At 41.5% G+C, this 27011-nt stretch overlaps 1 protein-coding gene across 2 annotated transcripts in view; it reads right to left on the reverse strand.

Annotated features, from left to right (window-relative positions):
* Window positions 1-27011, reverse strand: part of sema3ab (sema domain, immunoglobulin domain (Ig), short basic domain, secreted, (semaphorin) 3Ab) — a 310018-nt gene that overhangs the window by 168955 nt on the left and 114052 nt on the right. For both annotated transcript variants that reach the window (XM_068005023.1, XM_068005024.1), the window contains exon 2: window positions 15844-16035. In XM_068005023.1, the coding sequence (XP_067861124.1) occupies window positions 15844-15955 (112 nt within the window). In that variant the 5' untranslated portion in view covers window positions 15956-16035. The remainder of the gene's footprint in view (window positions 1-15843; window positions 16036-27011) is intronic.

Below are 27011 nucleotides of genomic sequence, written 5' to 3' on the forward strand. Positions count from 1 at the left end.
CCCTTTAATGGAGCTGGAATGCTTTTCTTTGTGTGAAAATGCTGCCTGACATTGCCCAATATGCCGAACAAACTGCAGTTTCTGCTACCTGAACACAGTATGGAGTTGGTGAATAATGTCATTAGACATCCTGTTCACGTTTTCCTCACAGCTAAAGAACGATGCATGAAGACAAACCATAGGGAGGAAATACTGTAAAAAAGGAAAATCTATAAAGGAAAATAGCCATGAATCTTCTCCGTTTTGTAAGACGCTTTCCATTTGCCTTCTCATGTTTCCCCTTGTCACACTATTTCCAACTCTAGAACAGCCAGCAGTACTGATCTTAAACTTCATCCCCTGCTGCTCTGCAGTCACGGCAGTATTTCCACTACTTCTTCCCTATGGCTGGGATATCAACAAGAATAGCAAAGTTGGCCTGTCCAATAGTTTCCACTCATTCCTTCCAGTCAGATGCCTCACACGTTCTCAGGAGCTCTTCAGGTGCCCCTAGCTGGGATTTGAAACAGCACAGCCCTGATTTTAACCTAACCCACCTCACGGGAACGAGGCAGGTTCAGGTCGACTGTTGGTTTCACATCCTGTTCGACTGAAGTCAATGGAAAGTAAAATTGGGCTGGGTGTGAAATGGCCGTCCGACTCAAACCCACCCCATTTCCACTGGGCGGGTTTGGTTAAAATCAGGGCTCATGTTGAGGAACTGAGGAGGCAAACATACGTTCTGGCACTCAGGGGCACAATGTGAGAGAAGAGCAATAAGTTGTCCCTCTGTGACTGACATTGTTAAATCTTAAATCATTCTAGCAGTTATAAGTATACTGTTTCAATTGTAGATGGAATAAGGTCACAGATATCATGGACTTTGAATACTTTAATCCGTGCAAGCTTTAATTGCTGAGTTTAAGCTATGACACATTGAAGAACTACATTCCATTGAATTTTCTTTATCAACTACTGAGGTTCTTGTATATTAATTCCCACTCCCTAACTGGTGTAGTTTGTGATTTAAAATAGAATACCTGATTCACATGAAGCCTTGAATTGTTAACGCTTTGAACAGCAGCTGCCAGGGTGTAACAGTATCTTTACAACAGCTGTTTTTGTTCCAATTTACATTTTCCAACTTCTGGTACCTAATCTAAAGGCGGACCCAAATATTTTTCTATCAAAGTCGCCAATCTGCAAAATCCAACTGCTGGATCTCAGAATGGAAACTATGACTGAGAACAGAACATACAGAGCACGTAAAATCTATATCCTGCTAAAGTACCAATACTGGCAAAAACATTTGACCTCTGCGAAGCTAAATGGAAAAATAGAAAATGCTGAAACACAGAGCTGGTCATCAGCGCCTGAAAAGAGAAAAGATGGGTTAACGTCTCGGGGTAAAAGGGTCCCACCCAAAACATTGATCCTATTCTCTTTCAGATGCTGTATGCAGTTCCAGCATTTTCTCATAGAATCATAGGCCCCGATATTTATGGGGAGGCTGCAGAGGACAGGCAACGTGTCGAGACCGGGGACACTGAGGTCCTGCCAAATTTAATGGTAGGAGCGCATTATAATTTTTTCTTCTGTTTCCCGCCGGGCAGCTGGCCAAATTGATAGGCTGGCCGGCTAACGGGCGGGAAAACCAGCGGCAGGAGGCTGCAGCCGGGGGTCCTTGAGGTCCTGGCAATTGTGGGGGGGGGGAAAGCCAGAGATTAGGGCTTGGCGGGGGTTGGGGGGGGAAGAGAAATCATCATGGAAAGGGGGAAGACTGGAGATTGGGGCTTGGCAAGGGGAGGGGGGAGAGAGAGAGGCCATTGTGAGAGGTGGGGGGAAGGCCGGACATCGGTGCTTGGGAGGGGAGATAGGCAGCGATCAGGGCATGGAGAGGACATCAATGATTTGGGGGTGGGGGGGGTGGGGTGGGGGTCTGCGATAGCGGCAGGGGGGGAGTGAGAGGCCACGATCGGCACCCCTACTTCTCCTGGCTCACAAGGAGTGTTGTAAAAGGCACTTACCTTCTTGAGCTGTCAATTCCCACCTCCCTTTCACTGCTGAGTTTCCTGAGCAACAACTGTTAAATTTAAAACATGCTCCCAATTGCACTGTGGGAGCCTGATTTAAATATGATAATGATGTGCCCCGCCTCTCCACAGCGGGACACTTGCACACCACGAAACCCACAGCCATGAAAATGGTGGCAGGTGCATTTGCGGCATGTTGTGGACGCGTTCCCCGGTTTTTTATTTTTAACCCCCCCTCGACCCTCTTCCGCCCATCGTAGGGGGGATTAATATTGAGGCCATGGAATCTTACAGCACAGAAAGAGGTCATTCGGCCCATTGTGCCTGTGCTGTCTTTTTGAAAAGAGCTATCCAATTAGTCCCACTCCCCTGCTCTTTCCCCATAGCCCTGTAAATTTTTCCTTTTCAAGTATTTATCCAATTCCCTTTTGAAAGTTACTATTGAATCTGCTTCCACTACCCTTTCAGGCAACACATTCCAGATCATAACAATTCTGTTTATTTTTTCTTTTAACTCTGCAGAGTTATCCCCTTTTTAATACTGAAATTATATTTTGACAATGTCGATCAATGCCTCAAATTGTACAGATGTCAGATGCTAGAAAACAGTAATTTGGTTCCCAATATTAAAGACTATCCAATAATATTCATAGAGCTGAGGTTTATGCCATGTGAACATGAGTAAACACAGATCTATTACTGAAAATTTAACATGGACCAGTTTGTAAAAATGTTTCCACTCTGTAGGCAGAAGTAGGATAAGAGTCAAAGGCCTAGAAATTAGTTTAGACCAGGTTTGAAACGCCAAGTGGGCGCAGGGAATGATTCCTGTGCCCAAAAACAAAGCCCTGGAGATCGCGATAAATTGGTCTTCGGACTTCATTCACATAATCGCAATAGGGCTGTCGGACCTCCACAGGCAGCTCGTCCAACTGAAGCGTCTAATTTCAGCCCACCTACCTTGCCGGTAGTGGTCCTCAGATAAACCCCGGGGGAGGGGAGGACAGCAGGAGAGGGCTGATCGCTTCTCCCGGCTTCACGTAAATTTTTAAAAAAATGATTATACTTTTCGGTCAAGGAATCAAGAGGTCAGACATCTCTTCCACTCAGAGCTGCGCAATTTAGCAGAGGGGTCCTAAACCAGGCGTTAAGCCCCTCATTCGCACATGCAAGGGGCCTAACGCTTGTTTTAGCCGGACGCTCCGGATGCCTAGAAAATGGCCCATCCCAATTTCAGGCGGATGTTTTTCAGACGTACTTGGCGCGCAGGAAGTTGGGCCTCATTGCACCCATTTTACACCCATAAAACAAGCGCAAGGTCCAATTTCTACCGCAAATTGTCAAGAAAATCGAGTGCCATACTGTTAAGTATTGAGGTGTCATATTCCCCCCCCCATCCCAACAATCCTTCAATACGGCTTTCGTGTTTCTTACAACATACACGGAACGGTTCACACCCTTAAAACACTGTCACCAAGAGCGACTTCACAAATTCTCCTTGTAACAACTAGTAACACATTTACACTCTTTCTGGAGGCTTGAAATTGCAACCAATTACTTGATCAAATTGGAAGGTGCTTGCTTTTGCCGTGGGGAATTGTGTAACAGCCACTTTCAGCTGTTCCGTCTGGAGAGAGTGGATTGATGTAGAAGGACACATGATTCAAAACTGTCTCACCTATAGACCCACAGTGTTCCTTTCTGAAATCTACACCTGGGCAAAGGCCAAAACCTTACTATACTCAAACGTGGTGATCACTTTAAGCCACACATCTGGGCGATAAAAATGGCAAGTTCTAAAAGAAGGCTCAAGAGACATATTTGCTCCATTTACAGCTGTACTGTTTGGTGTTGGGAGCAGACTAGATTAACTGATCTTACTACAAAGGTTGTCAAGCACAGCTTAAGGAGATCAACATCAGGCTAATGGAAAAAATATTTCCTGCATTTTTGAGCTAGTGGTTCTTTTATAGCTGCCTTCAAGGTGTGAAAAGAAGAGAAAGCAAACAGAAAAATGCAGCCAACCTCCCCCACCTCCTTCATTCATTCAAATGTCGAAGGCAAGTACACTTCATGGAAATACTGCAGCAAAAATTTGACACAATTATCTACTGACAATGCTGTCAGGATAATGAAGAGGACCAGAGGACCTGTCCAAAAAGAGGAAAAAATCTGATTTGTTTGTATAATACACATGCACATTTTCAGTGGCCTCAAATTACACCGAAATTTACCGGGGCTTCTGTGCCAATCTTGTCAACGGGAACTTATGCTGAAATTAACCATATAGCTCATTTGCATATGCCAGAACTTAAAAACCACGCAACCAATAGGGATAATAATGACTGGGCTGCTGTCTTCTCTGCTGGAGCCTCACTCTCAGAGCCTCTTGCCTCTGTTACTCCTCTTCCATTATCATGTAAAAGAGAGTCACTCTGTGGCTCTGAGTGGGAGGAGGGCATTGCACAGTTTCCATTATCAATCTATTAGCATTGTTTGCAGTCACAAACTATTGGGGATAGGAAGATTCTGGAAATTGTCTTATCGCGATTTGAACTCCTATTCTGACTTTAACGGTACTTTGCTTGTGAAACAGCCTGTTATAATAGAATCGTGCAAAAATATAGTTTGCATTTTTAGCATTTCTACAGTAATTCTTGTAATATGTATTAATCGCAGCAATGATAAGGTCACTCTTTTAAGGATTTCATTTTGTTTCATTATTTATGAAACATTTTAATAAAGAGTTCAGTTTTATATATAATTAACTTACAAGATCCCTTATTTGCAATTATTTCACCAGGTTCAAAGATATTACAAATTATTTGTAGAACAAAATACTTTTAAGATGTCACAATCAATTGTTTTGCATGCCCTAAAGAGATTAATTAACTATTGCATCGCCGCCCATTATTTTTACTGCTATTTCAATTCATAGATCGAATGATGTCTGATTTCTAGCTGTGTAGCATGAAAGCTCAAAATAGAAGAAGTTAAGGGGGAACTAATGGAGGTTTTCAAAATTATGAAAGTTTTCAGAGGGTAAATAATGAAAAGCTGTTTCCACTGGTTAGCAACTCAGTAATAATAGTATCAGGATTATCAATAGAAGAACAAAGGGGGATGTTAGAAGAATTTATTCTCGTGCAGAAGGTTCTTAGAACATGGACTGCCTTACCACAAGTGACTATTGAGGTCGGGATTGTAACATTTAACAGAGAGTTGGATCAGTATTTGAAAAGGAAGACTATAAAAGGAAACAGGAGAGGACAAGAAATGGATTTAGAGCAGATAGCTCCACTTGAGGAGCTTAGCATTGCCATAGGCTCAGTGGACTGAATCGCCTCCTTCTGTCCTGGAGTTTCCATCTACAAAACACTGGGGAAGAATTGCTTTGCAACCATATATAGGAAATCGCATGCCTGTTCATTTTGATTGTATTTACGATGTAGCTTTACATAGCAGCAGGGCAGTTCTACTCCCATTGCATTTTAAACTGATTAGTCAGATGATTTCTGTACTCGTACCTGAAAGGTCAACATTTTACCACAGACTTAAAGTTTTTCCTTCAAGAAGGACATTAAATAACTCAACTGACATTAAAGAGAAACGATTAGGTTGTGGAAAAATTATATGTTGTTAAATGTATTTTTGCAATGAACATTTTCCACAGTTTAAATGTACACATGGATTCCCTTTTGTCATTTTTCAACAGTAAATATTGGATAAAAGCTAATAATTTGTACACATCTGGTACAGCTTAGATATGGTGCCTACAGAGTGCACTTTGCCTAGTTCACTCACATCTGGTACTATTTGGCTAGTATATTAACTTTTGTACATGTATATTGTAAACTGGGGATGTTGTATACTCACATTAACAGAGGAACTGATGCTGGAAAGTTAAACAAGCTGTGCTGATGATGGAAGAGCTGGAATTTATTTTTCCAGTATCCCATTTTGGGCACAGCTGCTTTATAAATGGCACATATCATCTATGAAGGTCTCATAGCCCTTGTATGAAACTTGTTTGTAAAGCGTTAAACAGAGCCTGTTTAAGTATATCAGCCATTTGCCAGCAAAGCTTTTTCACTTATATGGGCCATACTCCTAAGAAATCTGCTCCCTGATAGCAACCATAAGACAGAAGAGGAAAGTGATGGTCCTTTTTATTCGTTGAGATGCAGCACCAACTAAGATACATATCTAGGTGCTAATTTTCTCATTTCAGTTCTGTGATGTCTTTTCTACATGGCTTTTTACTTCCCAAGTTCCTAACTCCTCCATCTTTGCCTCGCGGGTCCCCCAATTCCTGCTCTCTGTGGCCTGATCACGTTGAGTTCTCCGGGCTACTCTCTTGAGCTGGTCTGCTAAATAAACAAATGAGTGTGGAACGAAAGGTAAGCGGTTTGCCTTCACCATAGTTCGGTCATCTGTGACGCTCCACTGGTGCACTGGTGGAACTTCACAACTGACTGACTTCCTACCTTTCAAGCATTCTGCACTTAGTTACCCATCCTCCCACTCAGTCATCAGTCTGAAATCCAACAGGTGAATTCTTTATTTTCTTGATGTGGAGATGCCGGTGATGGACTGGGGTTGACAATTGTAAACAATTTTACAACACCAAGTTATAGTCCAGCAATTTTATTTTAAATTCACAAGCTTTCGGAGATTTTCTCCTTCCTCAGGTAAATGTTTCAAGATTTTCTTGTCACACTTATTCTATATTGAATGAACTTTATTTGTTCAGGAATCACAAATAATCAATCATAATGACCCAGCCGAAGCCACTGAATCCCAATATCAATAACTAAGCTTAGTTGATGATGGTACATTTTAATTTAATTAAATGGGCCTGTGACAAAAGAGGGATTTCTGGAATTATTTTTCTATGACTTTAGATAGACAGGAAAATGTGATTTAAAAATGATTCCAGTCTGCTCAATCTCTACATAAAGCCTATTGTTTCTGTCACAATGGGAAACAATATACATAACTGTCTGCACAATCAGACTATAGCAATGGGTGATAGCTGGCCTGATTTTCTTTGTTTGTGTGCACATATTTGTTCAGAAATTAATTGTCAAAAGTGACTAGATGGTTAAGACTGGCTGTTTGAAATGTTGAAGTATGTGGGTTGATAGACTATGGAATAGACAAATTCAATTACTCTGATTGTTGAACCATTAAAGTGGCATGTTTGCAGGATAATGGTAAATACCGGTACATTAGCATACAACCTCAACAAAGTGTAAGCTGATTTAAAACATGGCTTGAAAAGGATTCCCGTGACATAAGTCATAGCTTTAGTTCTCTCTGGAGATCAGATCTCCATGGATTGGAAATTTAGATTCCCCACACAAAAAATTTGCATCTACTGTGAAAAACTGTTCCATCCAAGAATCCTATTGCTTATCATATTGTTTAATAAGTATTTTATATAAAGGATATTGAACCCCCTGTAGATTAATATATTAAAATATAGAAAATATAGACTATTTTATAATATATATAATATTTTATAATATATAATATAATATAATATAGAAAATGTATTATTTTCAGTAACATGTTGGGTCTTTCTGCTTCATAGCAACATTGTCTGCAGTTCAAAAGTACTTTAGTGGCCTTGGGATAACCTGAGGATGTGAAAAACATTATATAAATGCAAGTTCTTTATTTCTACCTAGCTGTAAATAAATCTGTTTAAGGATACAAAAGAATATAGCATGTGGAGGATGTGATCGTTACTTCAGTTATTTTATTTTGTGCTTATCAAGATGAAGGTTGTCAGCGTTGGAAAATGGAACACTTTCAATTCCAATGTCTGAATCAGGCGCTCCCAGATCAAGTATAACATGATTAGATGCAGAGCAAAGCTCCCTCTAATCTATCCAACAATATGCCCAAGCCTAAAACTCAAAAGAATACGCCCTTCGCAATATCAGGTTTTTCTATTTCACACATCAGCCATCCTGTGGCCTCTCACTGAGATTGTCAAATTGATTCATTTCAAATAAGGACAGTTTTGTGATACGGGCCTGTGCCCACAACAACTGCCCACACTGCCAACATTTTCACATTGGAAATTTACTTGCTATTTAAAAAAAATCAAGGTAGACATCTCAAATCGATAACAAAAACTCACTGCAATCAGATCCTAATAAGCAATCATCCTAATAAGCATGTTATTGAGTGCCCTGAGTTCCGACACACTTCCACTCCACAGCAACATAAACAGGCAGTATAACCACAGCTTCTGACCCACACCATCACTCATTACAGGTTGTACTGCACCAGCATATACATTGTAACAATACATTTAGATGCTATAGCTGACAATACAGCTCACATACAAGCAGTGTGGGTCTGCTGTACAAACGGCTTACTTCTTCTGTTTCAGACCTGTCAACTCATTTGGACTGAGATACAGTGATTTCTATTTAAAAGGTGAACTAGCAGTGAATAGCTGAGTGATACAGCCCAGAAAAGCCTTAGGTTTGATCCCTGGTCCATGGGCAGTTAACCGATCTCACCTGGAACAATCATTAGGTTGTAACAACTGGTATATTTGTCTTTTGGCTACAGAAGGAAAAACTTGTCTTGGGTTTCTGTAATTGCCCATGCTGGAAGTGCTTGTGTGTGGATGTCAAGTGAGGTTACGATTGGGCTTGAGTATGATGCCCCCACAGTCAAATAGCCTGCCAATACCCACATCAACGGTGCCCATTTGGGTTAGGTACTGCAGGGCATTCTGAGTTCGCATCTTCAGGAGGGAATGGGGAGAAAACTGGTTAAGAAAATTGATGAGAAAAAAAATAAATAAAATACTTCACTCTTGAAAATAAACAGAACTCCATGGCCTAGAAATTCTGGCACGCCCATATTTGGGTGCGCAGGGAAGGGGGGGAGGAGAAGCACAGGAATTCATCTGAAGAGTGAGGCCTGAGGCTCTCGCAATATTGGAGTGTAAGAGGCAGCTCACTCGGCAAAGTGTGTTTGAAAATTGGACCGCTGCGGGCGCCCTCAGTTGAGTGAGGGGAGGCGGCGACCGGGTCAGGAGGTAGTGGCGGCTGGGGGAGGAATTGGTAGCCGGGGGGAGGGGGACAATCGGTAGCCAAGGGAGGGCGATCAGTGGCCATGGGAAGCGGCGGCAGCCTGCGTTCTTTGAATGCGGGATCGGGAGGAGCACGTCTGCTCCTCTCGGCACCACATTCAGACAAGTGTATTTTAAAAACTTACCTTGTTGTTTGCAGCCTGGTTTTCCTGAGTGCAGCTGGTGTTGGCGGCTTATCTTGCAGTGGGGGCCTGAGCAGGCGTTAGGCCCTTCATTTGCATATGCAAAGGGCCTAAAGCTTGTTTCAGGTGTGGGCACTGCTTGACGATTTTTTTGGCCTTTACCAATATGGCGGGCGGCACACGTCCGGCTCACAATAAGCGTGCACTTCCTGGCTTAGGAAGACATGTAGTGCCCAAACAAATTTCTTGGGCCCATGTGTTTAAATGGCTTTGTCATCCTTTCCAGTCAAACTGATCATAAATCTCACTCCATGATGCTGACAGTCCTATTACACACATGTGATTGTTACCTTTAACAGTACAGGTGTTTTTGGGGTTTCAAAGTAAGGGAATAGCATACAGGAGGGGCTTGACTGCTACTTCTACAGTTATATCACCTTAGCAAAATGTGACATTTAATGAATGGTGAAAATGAAGCCCAGATATCACGTGGATAGACTGGAGAAGCTGGGGTTGATCTCCTTAGAGCAGAGAAGATTGAGAGGAGATTTGATAGAGGTGTTCAAAATCATGAGGGGTCCAGACAGAGTAGATAGAAAGAAACTGTTCCTATTGGCAGAGGGGCCAGAGGACACAGATTTAAGGTAATTGGCAAAAGAAAAAGGCAATGAGGGAAAACTTTTTAAATTAGCGAGTGGTTATAATCTGGAGTGCACTGCCTTAACGGTTGGTGGAGGCGGGTTCAATTGTGGTTTTCAAAAGGGAATTGGATAAGTACTTGAAGGGAAAAAAATTGCAGGGCTACGGGGATAGGGCCAAGGAGTGGGACTAACTGGATTGCTCTCGCAGAGAGCTGGCATGGATTCGACGGGCCGAATGGCCTCCTTCTGTGCTGTAACCATTCTATGATTCTATCTCATTACTCTCAGCATCTTGTACAATGGTAATCAGTAATTGGGTCAGTGTAAGGAATAGGACATCGACAACTGCACGTAAAATAACTACGTACACCAGGAAATAAATAAAGGTGTCAGAACAGAAAGAATAAATGGTTTTGCTGCCTTATGTTTAATGTAACATTGTTTTACAAAAACCACTGAGTTTATATTACTTCAATTAAATATGAAGTAAATTATAAGTCTGTTTCGAAACAAACAACCCTTTGATTTTCATGATCCATTCAGCGCATGTAAAATCCTGTTTCAATAAATTCAGACTTTAAGTCTAACTTATTCAACAAAGGGTTTTTAATTTACTGTACTTATTTATTCCAGTGACGTAAAAAAAAAATTCGCTTAAATCCATTTTATCGTGTGAGTCACAATCCTTTCAAAATCAGATATTACATTTTATATAAAATCAAGAATTGTCAATTTTACTTAATTAAAATAATCGGGGGCATTGATTTATAGTAGCTGAATAAATCCAAATATGTTTTTATTATATGGGATTTGGGATTTTTATCTGTCTTTGGAGTCACATTTTGCAATCCTGTCTATTTACAATGAAAGCCATTAATTGATGGTGACTGAATAAATTAAGATCTGTTTTTAATACAAGGGATTTTTACCAATGGTTTGGGAATCACATTCTGCAATTCCATTATTTATCCATGAAAGCTGCAAATCAGTCATAATCAATATGAAATAAATACAAGCTACCGTGAGGTGAATTTTACAATATTGTGCTCCTAGTGCAGAGCTTTGTGTGACACGGGTGCATATGGGGAATTTGAACACTGAGGTCAGCACATCCAGTGTGCAGCCTGCACAATTCTCTGTCCATTCATTGCAATGTTACATAAAATCATGCGTGCTATGAATTGGGTGTGCTGCTCTCCTCATCCGAATCCTCATGTGCCTTGCCAATACGCAAAGCTCTGCACCAGGAATGCTAAATTGTAAAATTTATGCTACAGCATCTGCTTGTTCTGAAACTACTCTCTTAAAATCTTGTGACATCAGAGAGTAAGAATGTACACTTACCATCAGATTATTTTCAGGGCACTTTTTGCATCTCTTGCTATTGAGATGCTGCTTGCTGATGCTTCACATCCATTGGACTCAATTTTCTCTTTGACACAGAGGGGTCGATTTTAGCACCAGCGATTGGGTGTTTTCCTGGCGGGGGGGGCCACGAAAATCGTCGATTCCCGGGGCAGGTCGGGAGCCCGGCTCTAACCCGCCCACTTCCGGGTTTCCCACTGACGCGCTGACATGCGCGCGCAGCCCCCGCATGTGGGATTCCCACCAGCAATTAAAGTCGGCGGGGTGCCACTTAATTTATTTAGGTATTTCAGGTCTTTAAAAGACCTGATTCACGAGATATTTTAGGAGGGTTGGGATTTTACAAACAACTGGGACTGTTTCCCGTACTGGGGGAAATACTCCCAGTTCAAATGGACATGTTGCAGCCATCAGTCTGTGGCAGCTGCAAAGGTCCATTTGACAGGTGGGGGGGGGAGACCCTCACTCATTGCAGGAGGCCACTCTGTCACTTTGGACAAAGTTTGGCCTCCACCACCCTCCTCCTAACAATAAAATTCACCAACTTGCACACTTACCCTGGTGTCCAGACACATGTACCTACCTTGCGGACCCCTTCAGATGTACATCTTCCGGATGGGGGCCGCCATAGCTGCAGTCATGACCTCCTCGGAGGGCGAACAGCATCACCGGCCTCGCCGGCCACGCCGTCCACCTCTGACACGTGGAGCTCCACAACACAGTGCTGTGTTGCATCCACCTGTACAGCAGGAGGGAGGGCAACCACAGAGCGAGATGCTTCGCAGAGGGCACTACCCTCGCCACAGGGACCACAGACCGAGGCTCAGCTTCCTGGACCTCTCTGAGCAGAAGTGCACACGGAGGCTCAGCGTCACTCGACATGAAGTCATGGACATCTGCAGCCTCCTTCATGCCGAGCTGCTCCCAGCTGGCCCGAACACCATCTTCTTACCTGTCGCTGTCAAAGTCACCACTGCCCTCAACAACTTCTCCTCCGCATCCTTCCAGGGTGCCACCGGGGACATCGCCGACGTCTCTCAGTCGTCTGCACAAAAGAGCCCTGCAAATACACCTACACCCACTCTGCAGTGACACAATGGGTGGCATCAGGTGTGGGTCTTCATTGTGACCCTCAGGAAAGGGCATTATTGCACAAACCAGACAAGATTCGCAAAGACGTGGCAGTAGTGGTGCCAATATAATATGTAATGTGAGTTGCTCAGAAATTAAATAGAAGTAAAAACCATGACAAACCCTCGTACACCCTTGTGCATCCCCTTCATGCTCACGACACGTTTGCCTTACGCTGCCTACTGCACATATGTGATGCATGCCCTGTGGCTGCAGCACATGTAGTGGCAGGTTGAGTGAGGCTGACCGTGAAAGAGATGCACGAGAGGGTGAGTATGAGATAGAGCCATGAGATTGTATGAGGATTGGGTTGAGTGGTAGTGGCGGGATGAGTACTGGCGAGGTGAGTAAATGCAGGTAAGATGAGGATGAGGTTTGAGTGGGTGTGAGGGGTGATGTGACAGATTAGTGTTGGCTGTGCAGAAGGATATATGGGGTGGGGGCGGTGATGTGGCAGACGGAGTGTAGGGGAAAGAGTAAGTGTACTCACTTTGGCTGACCTACTGAGGTCATTGCAGTGCCTCCTGCACTGTATGCAGGTGGGTGATATGTTGGTGGTGCAGGTGACTCCCTCTGCCACTTTGAGCCAGGCCTTCTTGGTGGCAGAGGCAGGCCACTTCCTCCCGCCCGCCGGGGGGACGATCTCTGTCCTCCCCCTCCTCCTCACCCCATCCAATGTTACCTGGAGTGAGGCATCATTAAACCTGGGAGCAGCCTTCCCCTGGGCTGCTCCATGCTGTAATTTTTCCTATTTCTTGCAGCATCAGTCAGTGGAGGACTGGCCCTTTAAATAGAGCTCCTCCAGCTGACAGACCTTACTGCGCATGCGCAGTCCGCCCACGGCGCAGCTCAGCAGCGGGGAACCCGGAACAAGAGGTAAGTGGATCCAATCAGCCTGCGATTGCGCGCGGGGCAGACTGATTTCACCGGGCGCGTTACCCACGCGCCCAATCGCCCCCCCCCCCGCCGCAAACCCGCCGCCCTGGTAATATCGGGCCCAGAGTCACAGTTTACAACAGGGCAAATATATTTTGTACCCCTTGTCCCGGGGGGACATGTATTTATGGCCAGACTCTGTGTGGAATGTTTTATACCAACTCTTTTCTCGGTTATTGGTTGCAATAAGGGGAAAGACTAGTTGGAAGGGAAGGTTAGTAACTTGCTCTGAGTTCTGTCACTTGAGAATCCACTCTTCTTTCAGTGAAACACCTCCCTAAACCTCACTGCCTCCCTAACCTTCTCTCCTACTTTAAGACACTCCTTAAAACCTACCTCTTTGACCAACCTGTTCTAATATCAGCTTACGTGGTTTGGTGTCCAATTTTGTTTGATAACGCTCCTGTGAAGTGCCTTGGGACATTTTACTACGTTGAAGGCGCTATATAAATGCAAGCTATATTCCAAGTCAAACTGCGGTTTATGCTGCATAAAATGGATTAAAAAACTGGATGCTTGACTTAACAAATTTTAAAGATACTAATTTTGTTTAAAATTCATGGCAAATATTCGTTTTAAAAGGAAACACAATGGAAAGGGAGGAACGCTAACCTGACTGTAGCAGTTGCCCCTTTTGGTACAACATTTGAAACCACGGCCAAAGCAAGATCTGCTTCAACGCTGTTTGCTGATTTAAATATAACTCAACTATTAGCCGGTCCTGGAGGTTGGTGAAAACAAATAATGTATTGTGTTTGTGTTGTTTAATGAAACATTTGGAAGGGGAAAAAAAATAGCATTTATGGACTATTTTATTATGACATCAAAATGAGGCAAAATGCTTCACACAACAAATGACCTTTTGGACTGACTGTTGTTATGTCGCAAAAGGTGGTAGCCATTCTGTACTAGTAATGACCAACAAACAGCATTAATTTGAACAATCGGTCACTTTTTTTGGTATTGGTTGAGGGAGGAATGTTGGGCAGGAGAACTCCCTGCTCCCCTTTTAATAATGCCATGGGATCTTTAACATCACCTGAACAGGCAGCCGGTACCTCAGTTTAACATCTCATCTGAAGGAGCCTACTCAGTGCTTCATTACTCAACATTTTCCACAGCAATACGGTTCCTGGTACATGGCCTGACATTTTTCTTGGCCAGAGATAAACAATAACATTTGTACCTTACCATGTTGAAATATCTCTGAGGACTTCATACAATGTATTACAAAATAAGTTTTAAAATAACACAGGCACCTTTACATTTGGTGCCTCTGTAATTCAAATCGGGGAGAATGGTGTCCAGACACTGATTTGCTGTAGTTACATTCCTAAAACCAGCTCCTTTATTTTGACGGCAGAATGATATGCCCATGTTTTTGTGGCTTCACAATTCTGCTGTCAGGATAAGGGAGCCAGTTTTAGCAATTTAAATCAGGGAGCAGGTGTGCAGGTATTGTAATCTGAACTATTAAAGTATCAAATGTAAAATTGTCTTTTAAGGTCTGATGTACTGGGATGGATAGGAATCTTTCTTTGGTTCAAGACTCACATGTGTACTTGTGGCTGCCTCCCTAATGTATAAACTGGCTTAGGCTAACCTGGGACAACACCCATGATAAGGGCCATTGATTTACAGTGATTGGATACGACAAATTCCATTTCCATGAGATTCCGAGACCTTTACCGGTGTTTTCAGGATCACATTCACAATCCCATCTGTTTATAATCAAGGACGCTGGTTTGTGGTGACTGAATAAGTCAAATTCTGGTTTTATTCCTTGAAATTCAGGGCATTTTCAAGGTTTTTCCTGCTTTTTTGGGGATCAATTCCATCCATTTTTCAATGAAAATGGTGAATCGATCACCTTGCCAGTGACTGTTTGTCATTGTATACAGAACTGTGGCACAACTTTAAACTAAGCATTCAGGTTAGACCTTCAACTAGACCTAAGGTGAACTCACATTAGATCAACAAACTTAGGATTAAGAATTTGCTATTTTTGTTGACTGTATAATATGGCAGCTCCAGAGCTGGTACATTAGCTCATGAATCAAGGCATAATCTCCTGAAATCAACCAATAAGCAATATCTTATTTTAACACTGTGCCCAGTCAAGTTACCAAAGTTGATAAAACTTGTCCTAAAAAGACGTTTTAAAATCCATAATGAAGTATACAGTATCATGAATCCAAGTGACTCCTTTCAAATGGTCACACAATCTACAGCACTCAACACAAATTTATTTCCTCAATCATTACAATTGTAAACTTCCATTAACTACACATTTTTTTTACTGTTGTGAACAGCAAAAATAGAATAAATATTCCAATAAAGTATGAAATAAAAGACGCAAATGACTCTAGCAAAATTCTAAAAATCAGACCTCAGCAAAATGTTCAATCAAAAGTGAACATATACAAAAAAGAAAGGATCATTTAACAGTGATGAAGGAGAAGTAAAGAGAAGAAAGAGAGAGAAAAAAGAGCAAACTAAGAAGGAGAACTGATTACCTTTGTAGGAGAGCTTCAGTCTTGGAACATTGTTCTTCCCATTCTGACAGTTCACTTCAGCTGGAAGCAGCAGACTGGAGAACAGCGCTAGAATCCCAGTGAGCCAGCCCATGGTTTGCAGCTTGTTCCTGTGAAGCTTCAGTGCAACGTCTCTGGACTATAAACCTCACGCAGTCAAACGAAGCCTAGAACCTGCAGGTGACAGGTGAATAAAGTCAGCGTGGTGCAAAAGACTGAGCCAATCTCTATCAGCAGCTTTTTCTTCTAACAACTGTTCATTCCACCAGTCAGGTGCAATAATACTTTACACACCCAGTTTAATGACCACACTCAGCTAGATGCCAGATTATGAGGTACAACCGTGGAGCCTTTTCTGTGGGGAACATAAAGCTATTGAATGCTGCAGCGCTGCTTCTTGGTGAGCGCCTTTTATTTACTCTGCTCCTTTTAGCTACTGGCTTCGGCTAATCCTGCTCCTTGGCTTCACTTCACTGAACGCAGGCAGACATAAGGAGGTTCCACTTTTTTCACTGAAGGCAGTAGATGAAGAGCCCTACAGACAGGTTTTTTTTCCTCTGTACTAAAGCTTAGCTGACAATAGAGGAGCAAACCAGTGCAACTCACTGCTCCCTTGGTGTTGCAGCAGTGCTAAAAACAGCCAAAGCTATGGAGGGAGGGAGGGAGGGAGAGAGAGAAAGAGAGAGAGAGAGAGAGGAGGGAACATATTAGTCCCTACAGCTTCCAAAGGACACCCCTGTTAAGATATCAGTGCAATTTAACTAGCCAGGATTGTTTCTGAAAGATAGGATAAGGGTAATGTTGATAATTTTCTAAATGAAAATAATAAAACATAACTTACTGATATCTCTGTAGAATAAACAAAATATTGTTTTGCACTTGAACAAGAGCTACTATAGATGATTCATGTTTCCTACAAGTACTAGTCCCCATTGGTTGAGCTTAAATCATTTAATCTCTGTCTATTCTGCACAGTGGAATCAGCATTTCTTTTGAGTTGTTCCATTGTTGCGTTATGATATTCAAATTAAACAAATCATCAATTTTGGTAGTTCCCACACTTTTTCCTAATCCCCAGCACTTCATTGCCTGGGGGCAGTGGGCTAGAATTAAACCCTTTAATGTGGCACAGGGACAACAGTGTATGTATATATGTACTTGCTCTCTCTCTGTCTCTTTCTCTCTGACATGCACATACACACACACACACTGTCTATCTCGCACTCTCTTTCTGACTAACTGGAATCAGTTTACGAGCTGCTTTGGGCTCGTTTCATATTCACAATACAAATTCTGACTTAGGGAACTGGACAGCAAAAAGGGGGGAAGAAAATCATTTCTTTCCTCGACAAATATTTTGTAGAAGGAGCTCGTTTTAGTTCATCCTGGCATCCTGTGGTATTCTGTGCTTAACTTCTCACGCGCAGAAATAAAACAAGGCCATCTAAGTGAGAGACAAAAATGTCATTGTTTATTCTAATCAGTCCAAACCAGGCAATGCAGAGAAGAACTGAGATGTTCACTGAATGCAAATAAAGGCAGGTTAGTTTGAGCGGGGGGAAAAAGTGCTTGGAGACTGTGAGGTCTTTAGCCTTCAGCAACCATGAATTCCACCAAAAAGCACAAAAACACGAAAAGCTTCTATAAGGTTACAATAGGTCACCCTCAGCTAAAAAACAGCGGTTTTCAGCAAAGCTATTGTTTAAAGGAATGTTGAGCACCACCAGAATTTTTTTTTCACAATCATAATATTGTTTTAAGAAGCCTTTTAACCATTGTTAAAACGTTTGTAGCTATCAATATTGCACAGCTAAATACAGGAGCTGAGAGCACAGACCCAGAATTAAAGATGTTTAAAGGCGTTCATTAGGAGTAGAGAACAACTGCTAAAAATACCCATTTCTAAAGGGAAAGCCTGCATCTTTTACAAACATATACACACAACCAGTAATCCACTGTTAAAACTTATCCTAGATGAAAAGACATCAAAGGGAAGCTACTTTCTGGTTGTAACAGTCCAAACAACAGTAAATAGCTTAAAAGTCACTTTGTTTCCTATTAATCTTGTAAGACTCACTATAAACTATGGAACTAACAATGTATAGACTATAGAAGGCAAAGCAACCATAGTCCTCAGGCCCAATACACATACAAACCAATGAAACGAAAGTTGAAAGATTAGCTTTGTCTGCGCCAATGTCTCAAAGGTTTTTTACTCTTCTGTTACCAACATGTAACCCTAACTGATAGTGTTAGTCCAGAACTAAGGCTGCAGCTATAATGCAGTTAGCAATCTCAGACTGTAATCTATGAAGGATGATGTGAAACTGGCAGATGGGAGTTACACTGCTAGCTGTGCATCTTTTCAGGTCACAGAAAGGTCAACCATGGAGGAGCTTGTGTAGAGCTCCATCAACTGGCCTGCTCATTTTTAAGATTGAGAGAATGGAAGGAAGCAGCTATTTTTCCATCACATTTTACCAACATCTGAAGTGTGTGTGTGTGTGTGTGTGTGTGTCAACATTCTGATGTAAGGGATTCCCATGGGTCATTATTGCATTTCATTTGAGTAGTTTTTCACCAGTATAATTTTAATGTAATATTAGTGTGACTTGAACTAATTTCTTTTACACAATAAGGCAACTCTATTAACTTAGAGTTATTATTTCTAGTTACCAGGATCTTACAGGCCAACACAAAAATACAGGCTAAAGTCTATAATAAGATGAAAGTTAGGCCTGGTCGCAGAAAAGGTAGAGGCCCCCAAATCAGAATGTTCCTTGGCTGCCTGTGCTCAAGTCTGCTTTGTTTTGAAGTTGGATGAACCATGTTAATTCTCAACTAGGCCACAAGGTAAAGCATTATGTGTTAGTGAGGTGTTAAATAGCAGGGCAATCGATGTAACATTCTTGATCACTGGCACCATCTTGAGCCCAACTCCTGAATGCCTCACGGAGCTGCTGGTTATGTTCGTAAAGTGGCAAAGGCCTTCTATTTAAGTTCAGAAACAATTTAAAAGCTGCACCTACTAATAAACAAATAGAATCATAGAATCATAGAATGGTTACAGCTCAGAAAGAGGCCATTCGGCCCATCGAGCCTGTGCCGGCTCTTTGTAAAAGCAATCCAATGAGTGCCATTCCCCCGCTCTTTCACCGTAGCCGTGCAAATTTTTTCCCTTCAAATATTTATTCAATTCCTTTCTGAAAGCCACAATTGAATCTGCTTCCACCACCCTTTCATGCAGCGCATTCTAGATCAGAACTACTCGCTGCGTAAAAAAGTTTTTCCTCAAGTCACCTTTGGTTCTTTTGCCACTCACCTTAAATCTGTGTCCTCTGGTTCTCGACCCTTCCGCCAATGGGAACAGTTTCTCTTTATTTACTTTATCTAAACCTTTCATGATTTTGTACACTTTTATCAAATCTCCTCTTAACCTTCTTTGCTCTAAGGAGAACAACACCAGCTTCTCCAGTCTATCCATGTAACTGAAGTCCCTCATCCTTGGAACCATTCTAGTAAATCTTTTCTGCACCCTCTCTAAGGCCTTCACATCCTTCCTAAAGTGGGGTATCCAGAATTGGACACAATACCCCAGCTGTGGCTGAACCAGTGTTTTATAACGTTTCAACATAAGTTCCCTGCTTTTGTACTCAATGCCTCTATTTATAAAGCTCAGGATCCCGTATGCTTTTTTAACCGCTTTCTCAACCTGTCCTGCCATCTTCAAAGATTTGTGCACATATACCCCCAGGTCTTTCTGTTCCTGCACCCCCTTTAGAATTGTACCATTTAGTATATATTGCCTCTCCTTATTCTTCCTGCCAAAATGTATCACTTTGCACTTTTCTGCATTAAATTTCATCTGTCATGTGTCCGCCCACTCCATCAGCCTGTTCACGTCCTCTTGAAGTCTATTACTATCCTCCTCACTGTTTACTACACTTCCAAGTTTTGTGTTATCTGCAAATTTTGAAATTGTGCCCTGTCCACCCAAGTCCAAGTCAATAATACATATCAAAATATTGGTGGTGGCACAATTTAAAACAAACCTAAAATATCAATTTCATAGTAAAGTCAGCACTGTGGAATGTTTCAGGTACGAATCTAGGGACTATATTGATGTTGTCCATTTTACCCAACTTCCATCAGCTCTCCTGCATTTGATGGGAACAGTAGAGAAATTTCCACCCACACTTCCTGCCCTCCCTGCTTTGCAAAAACCAAGCAAAAAAAAATGCACCAAGATAAGAAGACATATCTGTAATTATTTCATAATTACTCATTTTAACGTGTTATTTTGATTTGATTACAGTGACTATAACTTTATATTTGTATAGTGGTCTTCAGGTCATAGAATGTTTCAGAGTATTTAACAAAGTGGCTTGTCTTGAAGTTGGATGAATCATGTTAATTCTCAACTAGGCCACAAGGTAAAGCACCATGTATTCGTAAGGTGTTAAATAGCAGCAGAAGAGAATAAATTTGGGGATGAGGGAAGAAACCGAAGAAATGGTTTATTTTGCAGACTTTAGAAGACAAGGAGGGAAATAGGAAAGTGAAGTAATTTATGACCAAAAAGGTGGAGCAGGGAGACGGGGACCAAGCAGCGATTTGGAGTCATAGGGTTGGGGGGAGTGGGACCACGCAGTAATCTGGAGTCACTGGGGTGGAGAATGAGCGCAGGCACATGTTTCTAGGGAAGATCACTCTATTAAAGTGGGGCAAGGCCATGGCAGGATTAAAAAATAAAGATAATGATCTCGAAGTTGATTTGCTGGTTCCAGAGGAAGCCAAAGGAGCATGGCAAGGATGGGAGCTGAGAGCATGGAGGACTTTTCACAAGAGAGAACAGCATGAGGGTGGGGATCTTCAAAGAGAGCATTAGTGCTCAGGGACCCACCGAAGCTGGGTGCGGCAGCCGCAAAGGCTCTGTGGGGAAAGGCAACCGTTGTATACTGAGGGGCTGCAACCAGGGAAAAATCCCCTAGGGCAGAATGTAAAATTCAAATTGATATAATGGAATATAATGTACCTGTAATGAATCTGTAATCAATAAGCTGTATTGATTGTAATGCAATGAGGCACTCCAAAGTGTCATGAACTGTAATTATGTACGATGTGTAACTGTATTGTTGGAATCATATTTGAACTGTACTTTATGTATCTTGCAACTGTATAATCTGCATTGTGTACATTTGAAATGTGATATGACAACTGTATTGTATGTATTGTTGCAAATTTTATGAATAATTATATTTTTTTGAAAAAAAAATTAGTGAAATTGATCCTTGATGTGCTGATTGTGCTGAGCAGCAATAGGGGATAGATAAGGTTGTAGGCAGACAATATTGGTGACAGACTGGATGTGGGATAAAAAGTTCAGTCCAGGGTTGAACTGGATTCAACCTTAGAGGGCAGCTGGGGAAGTTGATGGGAGGTAGAGCCTGCAGCACACAGGTGCTGATGTAGTCTGAAAAAACTGGCTCCTGTTTTGCTAATGTTGAGCTGAGGAAATTTGGACTCATTCAGGACTTAACGTCTGACACCATTAAGGTCCCACAAACCACCCTGTAAAACATTCGGGAAAAATTGGTTTTGGAAGGGTTTTGGCCAGGACTCTGGAAAAACTCACTCCTCTTACATAGAATTACAGAGAATGTACAGCACAGAAGCAGGCCATTCTGCCCAACCGGTCCATGCTGGCATTTATGCTCCACACAAGCCTCCTCCCACCCCTCTTCATCTGACCCTATCAGCATAACTTTCTATTCCTTCCCCCCTTATGTGTTTATCTAGCTTCCCCTTCAATGCATCTATGCCAGCCACCTCAACTATTCCTTGTGGTAGCGAGTTCCACATTCTAACCACTCCTCAGATCGTGTTAGAAGATCTTTAACATCCACCTGAACCACTGGAACTGGATTTCTATTTAACAACTCATCCAAAGGATAGCACCTCCAACAATGTGGCATTGAGCTGAATTTGTGTTATTCCTAATGAGTCTGCAGTGAATCCAGCAGAGTCCATGTTGGAATAGTGAACAGATATCTAATGCAAGCACAGAGTCAGGCTGAGTGCTTTAAAATGGCTCAAGGATCCTTATAGCTTCTGAACTCGGATAGTTACTACATCTCTTGTAGACATTTCAGGAGCAACTACTATTAAATATTTACCTAAAAATAATTGTATGTTCTGTTTCTTTCCGTTGATGGGTAATTCTAAATTCCTCCTTGGAATAAGCACGTTAGGATTAGGGTTCAGGTTAGGGAAGTGTAGATTGAGAAAGGGCCATTCGACCGATCAAGCCTGCTCAATTCAAGATACATGTGCAATGAAACCTATAATGGACTCTAATCCTTTGCCCCTCCCTTTCCATTTAATCCCGTGAGGGAAAGTTTTTTTTTACTGTGGTCTTTTATTTTGACTGTTCAAGTGTTTAATACTTGTTCTTGGATCCAGATACCTTCGCCAACAATTAATGTTACTGACAAGTCAATCAGAAATGTAAATCTCACTCAACCACCAAGTGACATTGGTGTTGCAGATTTTCAGCTGTGATACAATGTTACATTGTACATAATGGCCTGCAAACTTTTACAATTAAATGCTTCTGAAACAAAAGTGACAACTGAAAAAATAAGGTTTAGTTAAAATGGTACAGTCTAGTAACTTTCTTCTCTCACAATGATTGCCTGCATAAGAACAGCAGAGGCAGCAGCAGAACTTGAACTCGAGTGAAGCTTGGCAGGGGTGCCAGATGATAAACCAATACCAAAAATAATAACTGAACTGCTTGGTTGGACTATTGTCATGTCATTTACTTAGAAGTGCACCTTAATGAGGTGCAAACAACTCACTTTCCAAAATTCCCTAGATTCTGGAAGGGTCCCATCAGATTGGAAAATAGCGAATGCAACTCCTCTATTCATGAAAGGAGGGAGATAGAAAGCAGGAAACGACAGGCCAGTTAGCTTAACATCTGTTATAGGGAAAATGCAAACTCTATTATTAAGGAGGTTATAGCAGGGCACTTAGAAAATCTCAATGTAATCAGGCAGCATCAACACGGCTTTGTGGAAGGGAAATCATGTTTGACTAATTTATTAGAGTTCTTTGAGGAAGTAACAAGCAACGTGGATAAAGGGGATCCTGTGGATGTGGTATACTTGGATTTCCGGAAGGCTTTTGACAAGGTACCACATCAAAGGCTACTACACAAAATAAGAGCTCATGGTGTAGGGGGTAACATATTAGCTTGGATAAAGGATTGGTTAGCTAACAGGAAATGAAGAGTCGGCATAACTTGATCATTTTCAGGCTGGCAAGATGTAACGAGTGGAGTGCCACAGGGATCAGTGCTGGGGCCGCAACTATTTACAATCTATATCAATGACTTGGATGAAGAGTTGCTAAATTTGCTGATGACACAAATGTAGGTAGGCAAGTAAGTTGTGAAGAGGACATAAGGAGTCTGCAAAGGGATTTAGATAGGTTAAGTGAGTGGGCAAAAATTTGGCAGATGGAGTATAATGTGGGAAAATGTGAACTTGTCCCCTTTGGCAGGAGGAATAGAAAAGCAGTATATTATTTAAATAGAGAGAGATTGCAGAACTCTGAGGCACAGAGAGATCTGGGTGTCCTAGTACATGAATCACAAAAAGTTAGTATGCAGGTACAGCAAGTGATTAGGAAGGCAAATGGAATGTTGTCATTTATTGCAGGGGGAATGGAATATAAAAGTAGAGATGTTTTGCCACAGTTGTACAGGGCATTGGTGAGACCTCATCTAGAATACCGTGTGCAGTTTTGGTCTCCTTATTTAAGAAAGGACATAATTGCTTTGAAAGCGGTTCAGAGAAGGTTCATTCAACTGATGAGGGGGTTATCTTATGAGGAAAGATTGGACAAGTTGGGCCTGTAGACACTGGAGTTTAGAAGAATGAGAGGTGATCCTATTGAAACATATAAGATTCTGAGGGGACTAGAAGGGGTAGATGCTGAGGGGATGTTTCCCCTAGTCAGAGAGAGTAGAACTAGGAGCCACAGTTTAAAAATAAGGGGTCTCCCATTTAAGCTGGAGCTGAGGAGAAATTTTTTCTCTGAGGGTCGTGAGTCTGTGGAACTCCCTTCCCCAGAGAGCGGTGGAGGCAGGGTCATTGAATATTTTTAAGACTGTGTTAGATAGATTCCTGATTAACAAGGGAGTCAAAGATTATAGTAGGTAGATGGGAAAGTAGGGTTGAAGTCACAATCAGATCAGCCATGATCTTATCAAATGGCAGAGCAGGCTCGAGGGGCCGAATGACCTACTCCTGCTCTTAATTCGTATGTTCGTATGTTCACGGAACACTTGTTTCTGCCCAAAATAGCCACCACGCTTAACACGCTATAAGCAGCAACTTTGTGCTTGACAATAATGTTAATTGTAAATGGTTAGCACTTCTAACTCGATTTAAATGATTGCTCGATTTAATCGTGGAAGGCTTAAATGGTGGGGGCTGTACCACATTTCTTTTAGTGCCACAATATGTAAACGTCAATCGCAATTCCCAGCACAAAACATATCTTTCTTCCTGGAAATATCCGTGGTTCTTAATGCTCATGACATGATATGTAATATCAGCTGCCTAGGCTCTAAGGTCTGGGATTCTCTCCCGAAACCTCTCCCTCTCTCTAACTCTCTCTCCTCCTTTAAGACGCTCATAAAACCTACCTCATTGATCAAGCTTTTGGTCAGCTGTCCTAATATCTCCTTATGTGGTGTCAAGTTTAGTTTGATAACGCTCCTGTGAAGTGTCTTGGGACATTTTACTACGTTAAAGTCGCTATTTAAATGCAAGTTGTTGTTGTAATATCACCCATGTATCACCTCATACTAACTGCCAAACCCCTTCAATATTTTAATTGATCAACTCTAAGCAAAATGATATAGAAAATATATAACAGACTCAGACACTTCAATGGTTCTGGTAGATAGTTAGTGAAAGCTAACTTTGGTAGCTTACTCAAGGAGAAAATAGAAATAGATTCACCTGTTTGAAATGTACGTCTTCAATCAGTTTTATCGTTGATAGATCATGTTGTAGATTTTAATTTAGTTTAATTCGATGCAGGTTTTACACCTCAGTAGAGTAAAGGACAGAGTGAGGCAGAGCTGTTATGACACTAAGAATTAAGAGGAATTAGCTCCAATTCATCCCAGTTGACATTGTAATTAGACAGTGTCCTGAATGGCAGATAAACATCAAGATAGAATGCAATTGGGCCTGAAAGGATGGTTAGTGTTAATAGGATATTAACCACATCAAGATAAATTTTAAATTGCAGCTCCCAGTTTAAAAATAACAGATAATGGGTTTGGAATTTAAGACAGCTGTCAATAGTTCAAGGACAAACAAAAAACAATAGCCATTTTAATTTTTTTATATATCTTCTTGCTTGCAATAGTTCAATGTCTAGTGTTTTTGTTGCATTTTTACGTCAGGATTACAGCCATCTCCTCTCAGCAACAAGTGGCAAGTACACATGAAGAAACTGATTAACTCAAGAGGGCTTAATGCCCTCAGATAGTGTACTAGTTAGCATATTCATGTAAAATTCCTGGGCACATTACTTATATGCAATTATTTTGATAAGAACATAAGAAATAAGAGCAGGAGTAGACCATATGCCCCCTTGAGCCTGTTCCACCATTCAATAAGATCATGACTGATCTTCAACCTAAACTCCACTTTCCTGCCTGATCCCCATTCCTTGATTCTCTTAGAGTCCAAAAATCTATTGATCTCAGTCTTAAACATACTCAACCACTGAGCATCCATAGCTCTCTGAGGTAGAGAATTCCAAAGATTCACAACCCACTGAGTGAAGAAATTCCTCCTCATTTCAGTCCTAAATGTCCGACCCATTATCCTGAGACTATGTCCCCTAGTCCTAGACTCACCAGCCTGGGGAAACAACCTCTCAGCATCTACCCTGTCAAACCCTCTTAGAATCTTATATGTTTCAATGAAATCACCTCTCATTCTTCTAAACTCCAGAGAGTATAGGCCCATTCTACTCAATCTCTTCTCAAAGGACAACCCTCTCATCCCAGGAATCAACCTAGTGAACCTTTGTTGCACCGGCTCTAAGGCAAGTACATCCTAAGGAGACCAAAACTGTACACAGTACTCCAGGTGCGGTCTCACCAAAGCCCTGTACAATTGCAGCAAGACTTCTTTATTCTTGTACTCCAACACCCTTGCAATAAAGGCCTACATACTATTTGCCTTCCTAATTGCTTGCTGTACCTGCATGTTAATTTACTGTATTTCTTGTACAAGGACACCTAAATCCCTCTGAACACCAACATTTAATAGCTTCTCACCATTTAAAAAATATTCCGTTTTTCTATTTTTCCTACCAAAAAATGAATAAACTCACATTTCCCCACATGTTTCTGTTTTATATAAGCAATTTAAAATAGTGGATAAAAAGGAATTTTACACAGATTCATTAATCAGTACACTAACCAAGGAAATGAAAGTGCTCTTAACAGGATTTCACCTTCTTAGCATTGTGTTTGATGTTAAAATTGGCAAAAGAAAGTAATTGGATCTTGAAAGGAACTTGTTTTTAAGCAACTTACTCTTAAGGAAGTTGTTGATCTAGTTAGTTCCCATTCAGAACAGTTCCCATAATGCTGGTAAGGCAGCATTATCTACAAAACAATGGGGGTGACCACAATCTAATAAATTGATGTGGTCATACCAGGATTGACCAATCTTAATTGAAGTAAGCTGCAGCTAATTTCCATTCATATTTAGGTACATATATTTACAGATTGTATTCGTCATCTCAATGTAACAACCACAATCTTTTGGACCTATAAAACAATGGGATATTAATACTCTTCTTCTATTTTTAATATCTAGCGTGCATCTGTACTTTTGAATCATATATCTACAACAATCCTTTATGAAGTGATAGCTCTTTAAAGTTTATCATATGTGACAAGGCTGGAGAATGAAAATACATTTTCAATTGGAAAGTTCAATTGACTGTAGCACTGAGACTCATTCTTTACCCAAAATTCTGAGAAACTGATGGGATCATTGACTTCAATGGAGAGTAAAATGGGGTGGGTGTCAAAATGACTTGTGACC

This window comes from Heptranchias perlo, chromosome 24 (genome assembly GCF_035084215.1).
Source record: "Heptranchias perlo isolate sHepPer1 chromosome 24, sHepPer1.hap1, whole genome shotgun sequence".
NCBI classification, from domain to species: domain Eukaryota; kingdom Metazoa; phylum Chordata; class Chondrichthyes; order Hexanchiformes; family Hexanchidae; genus Heptranchias; species Heptranchias perlo.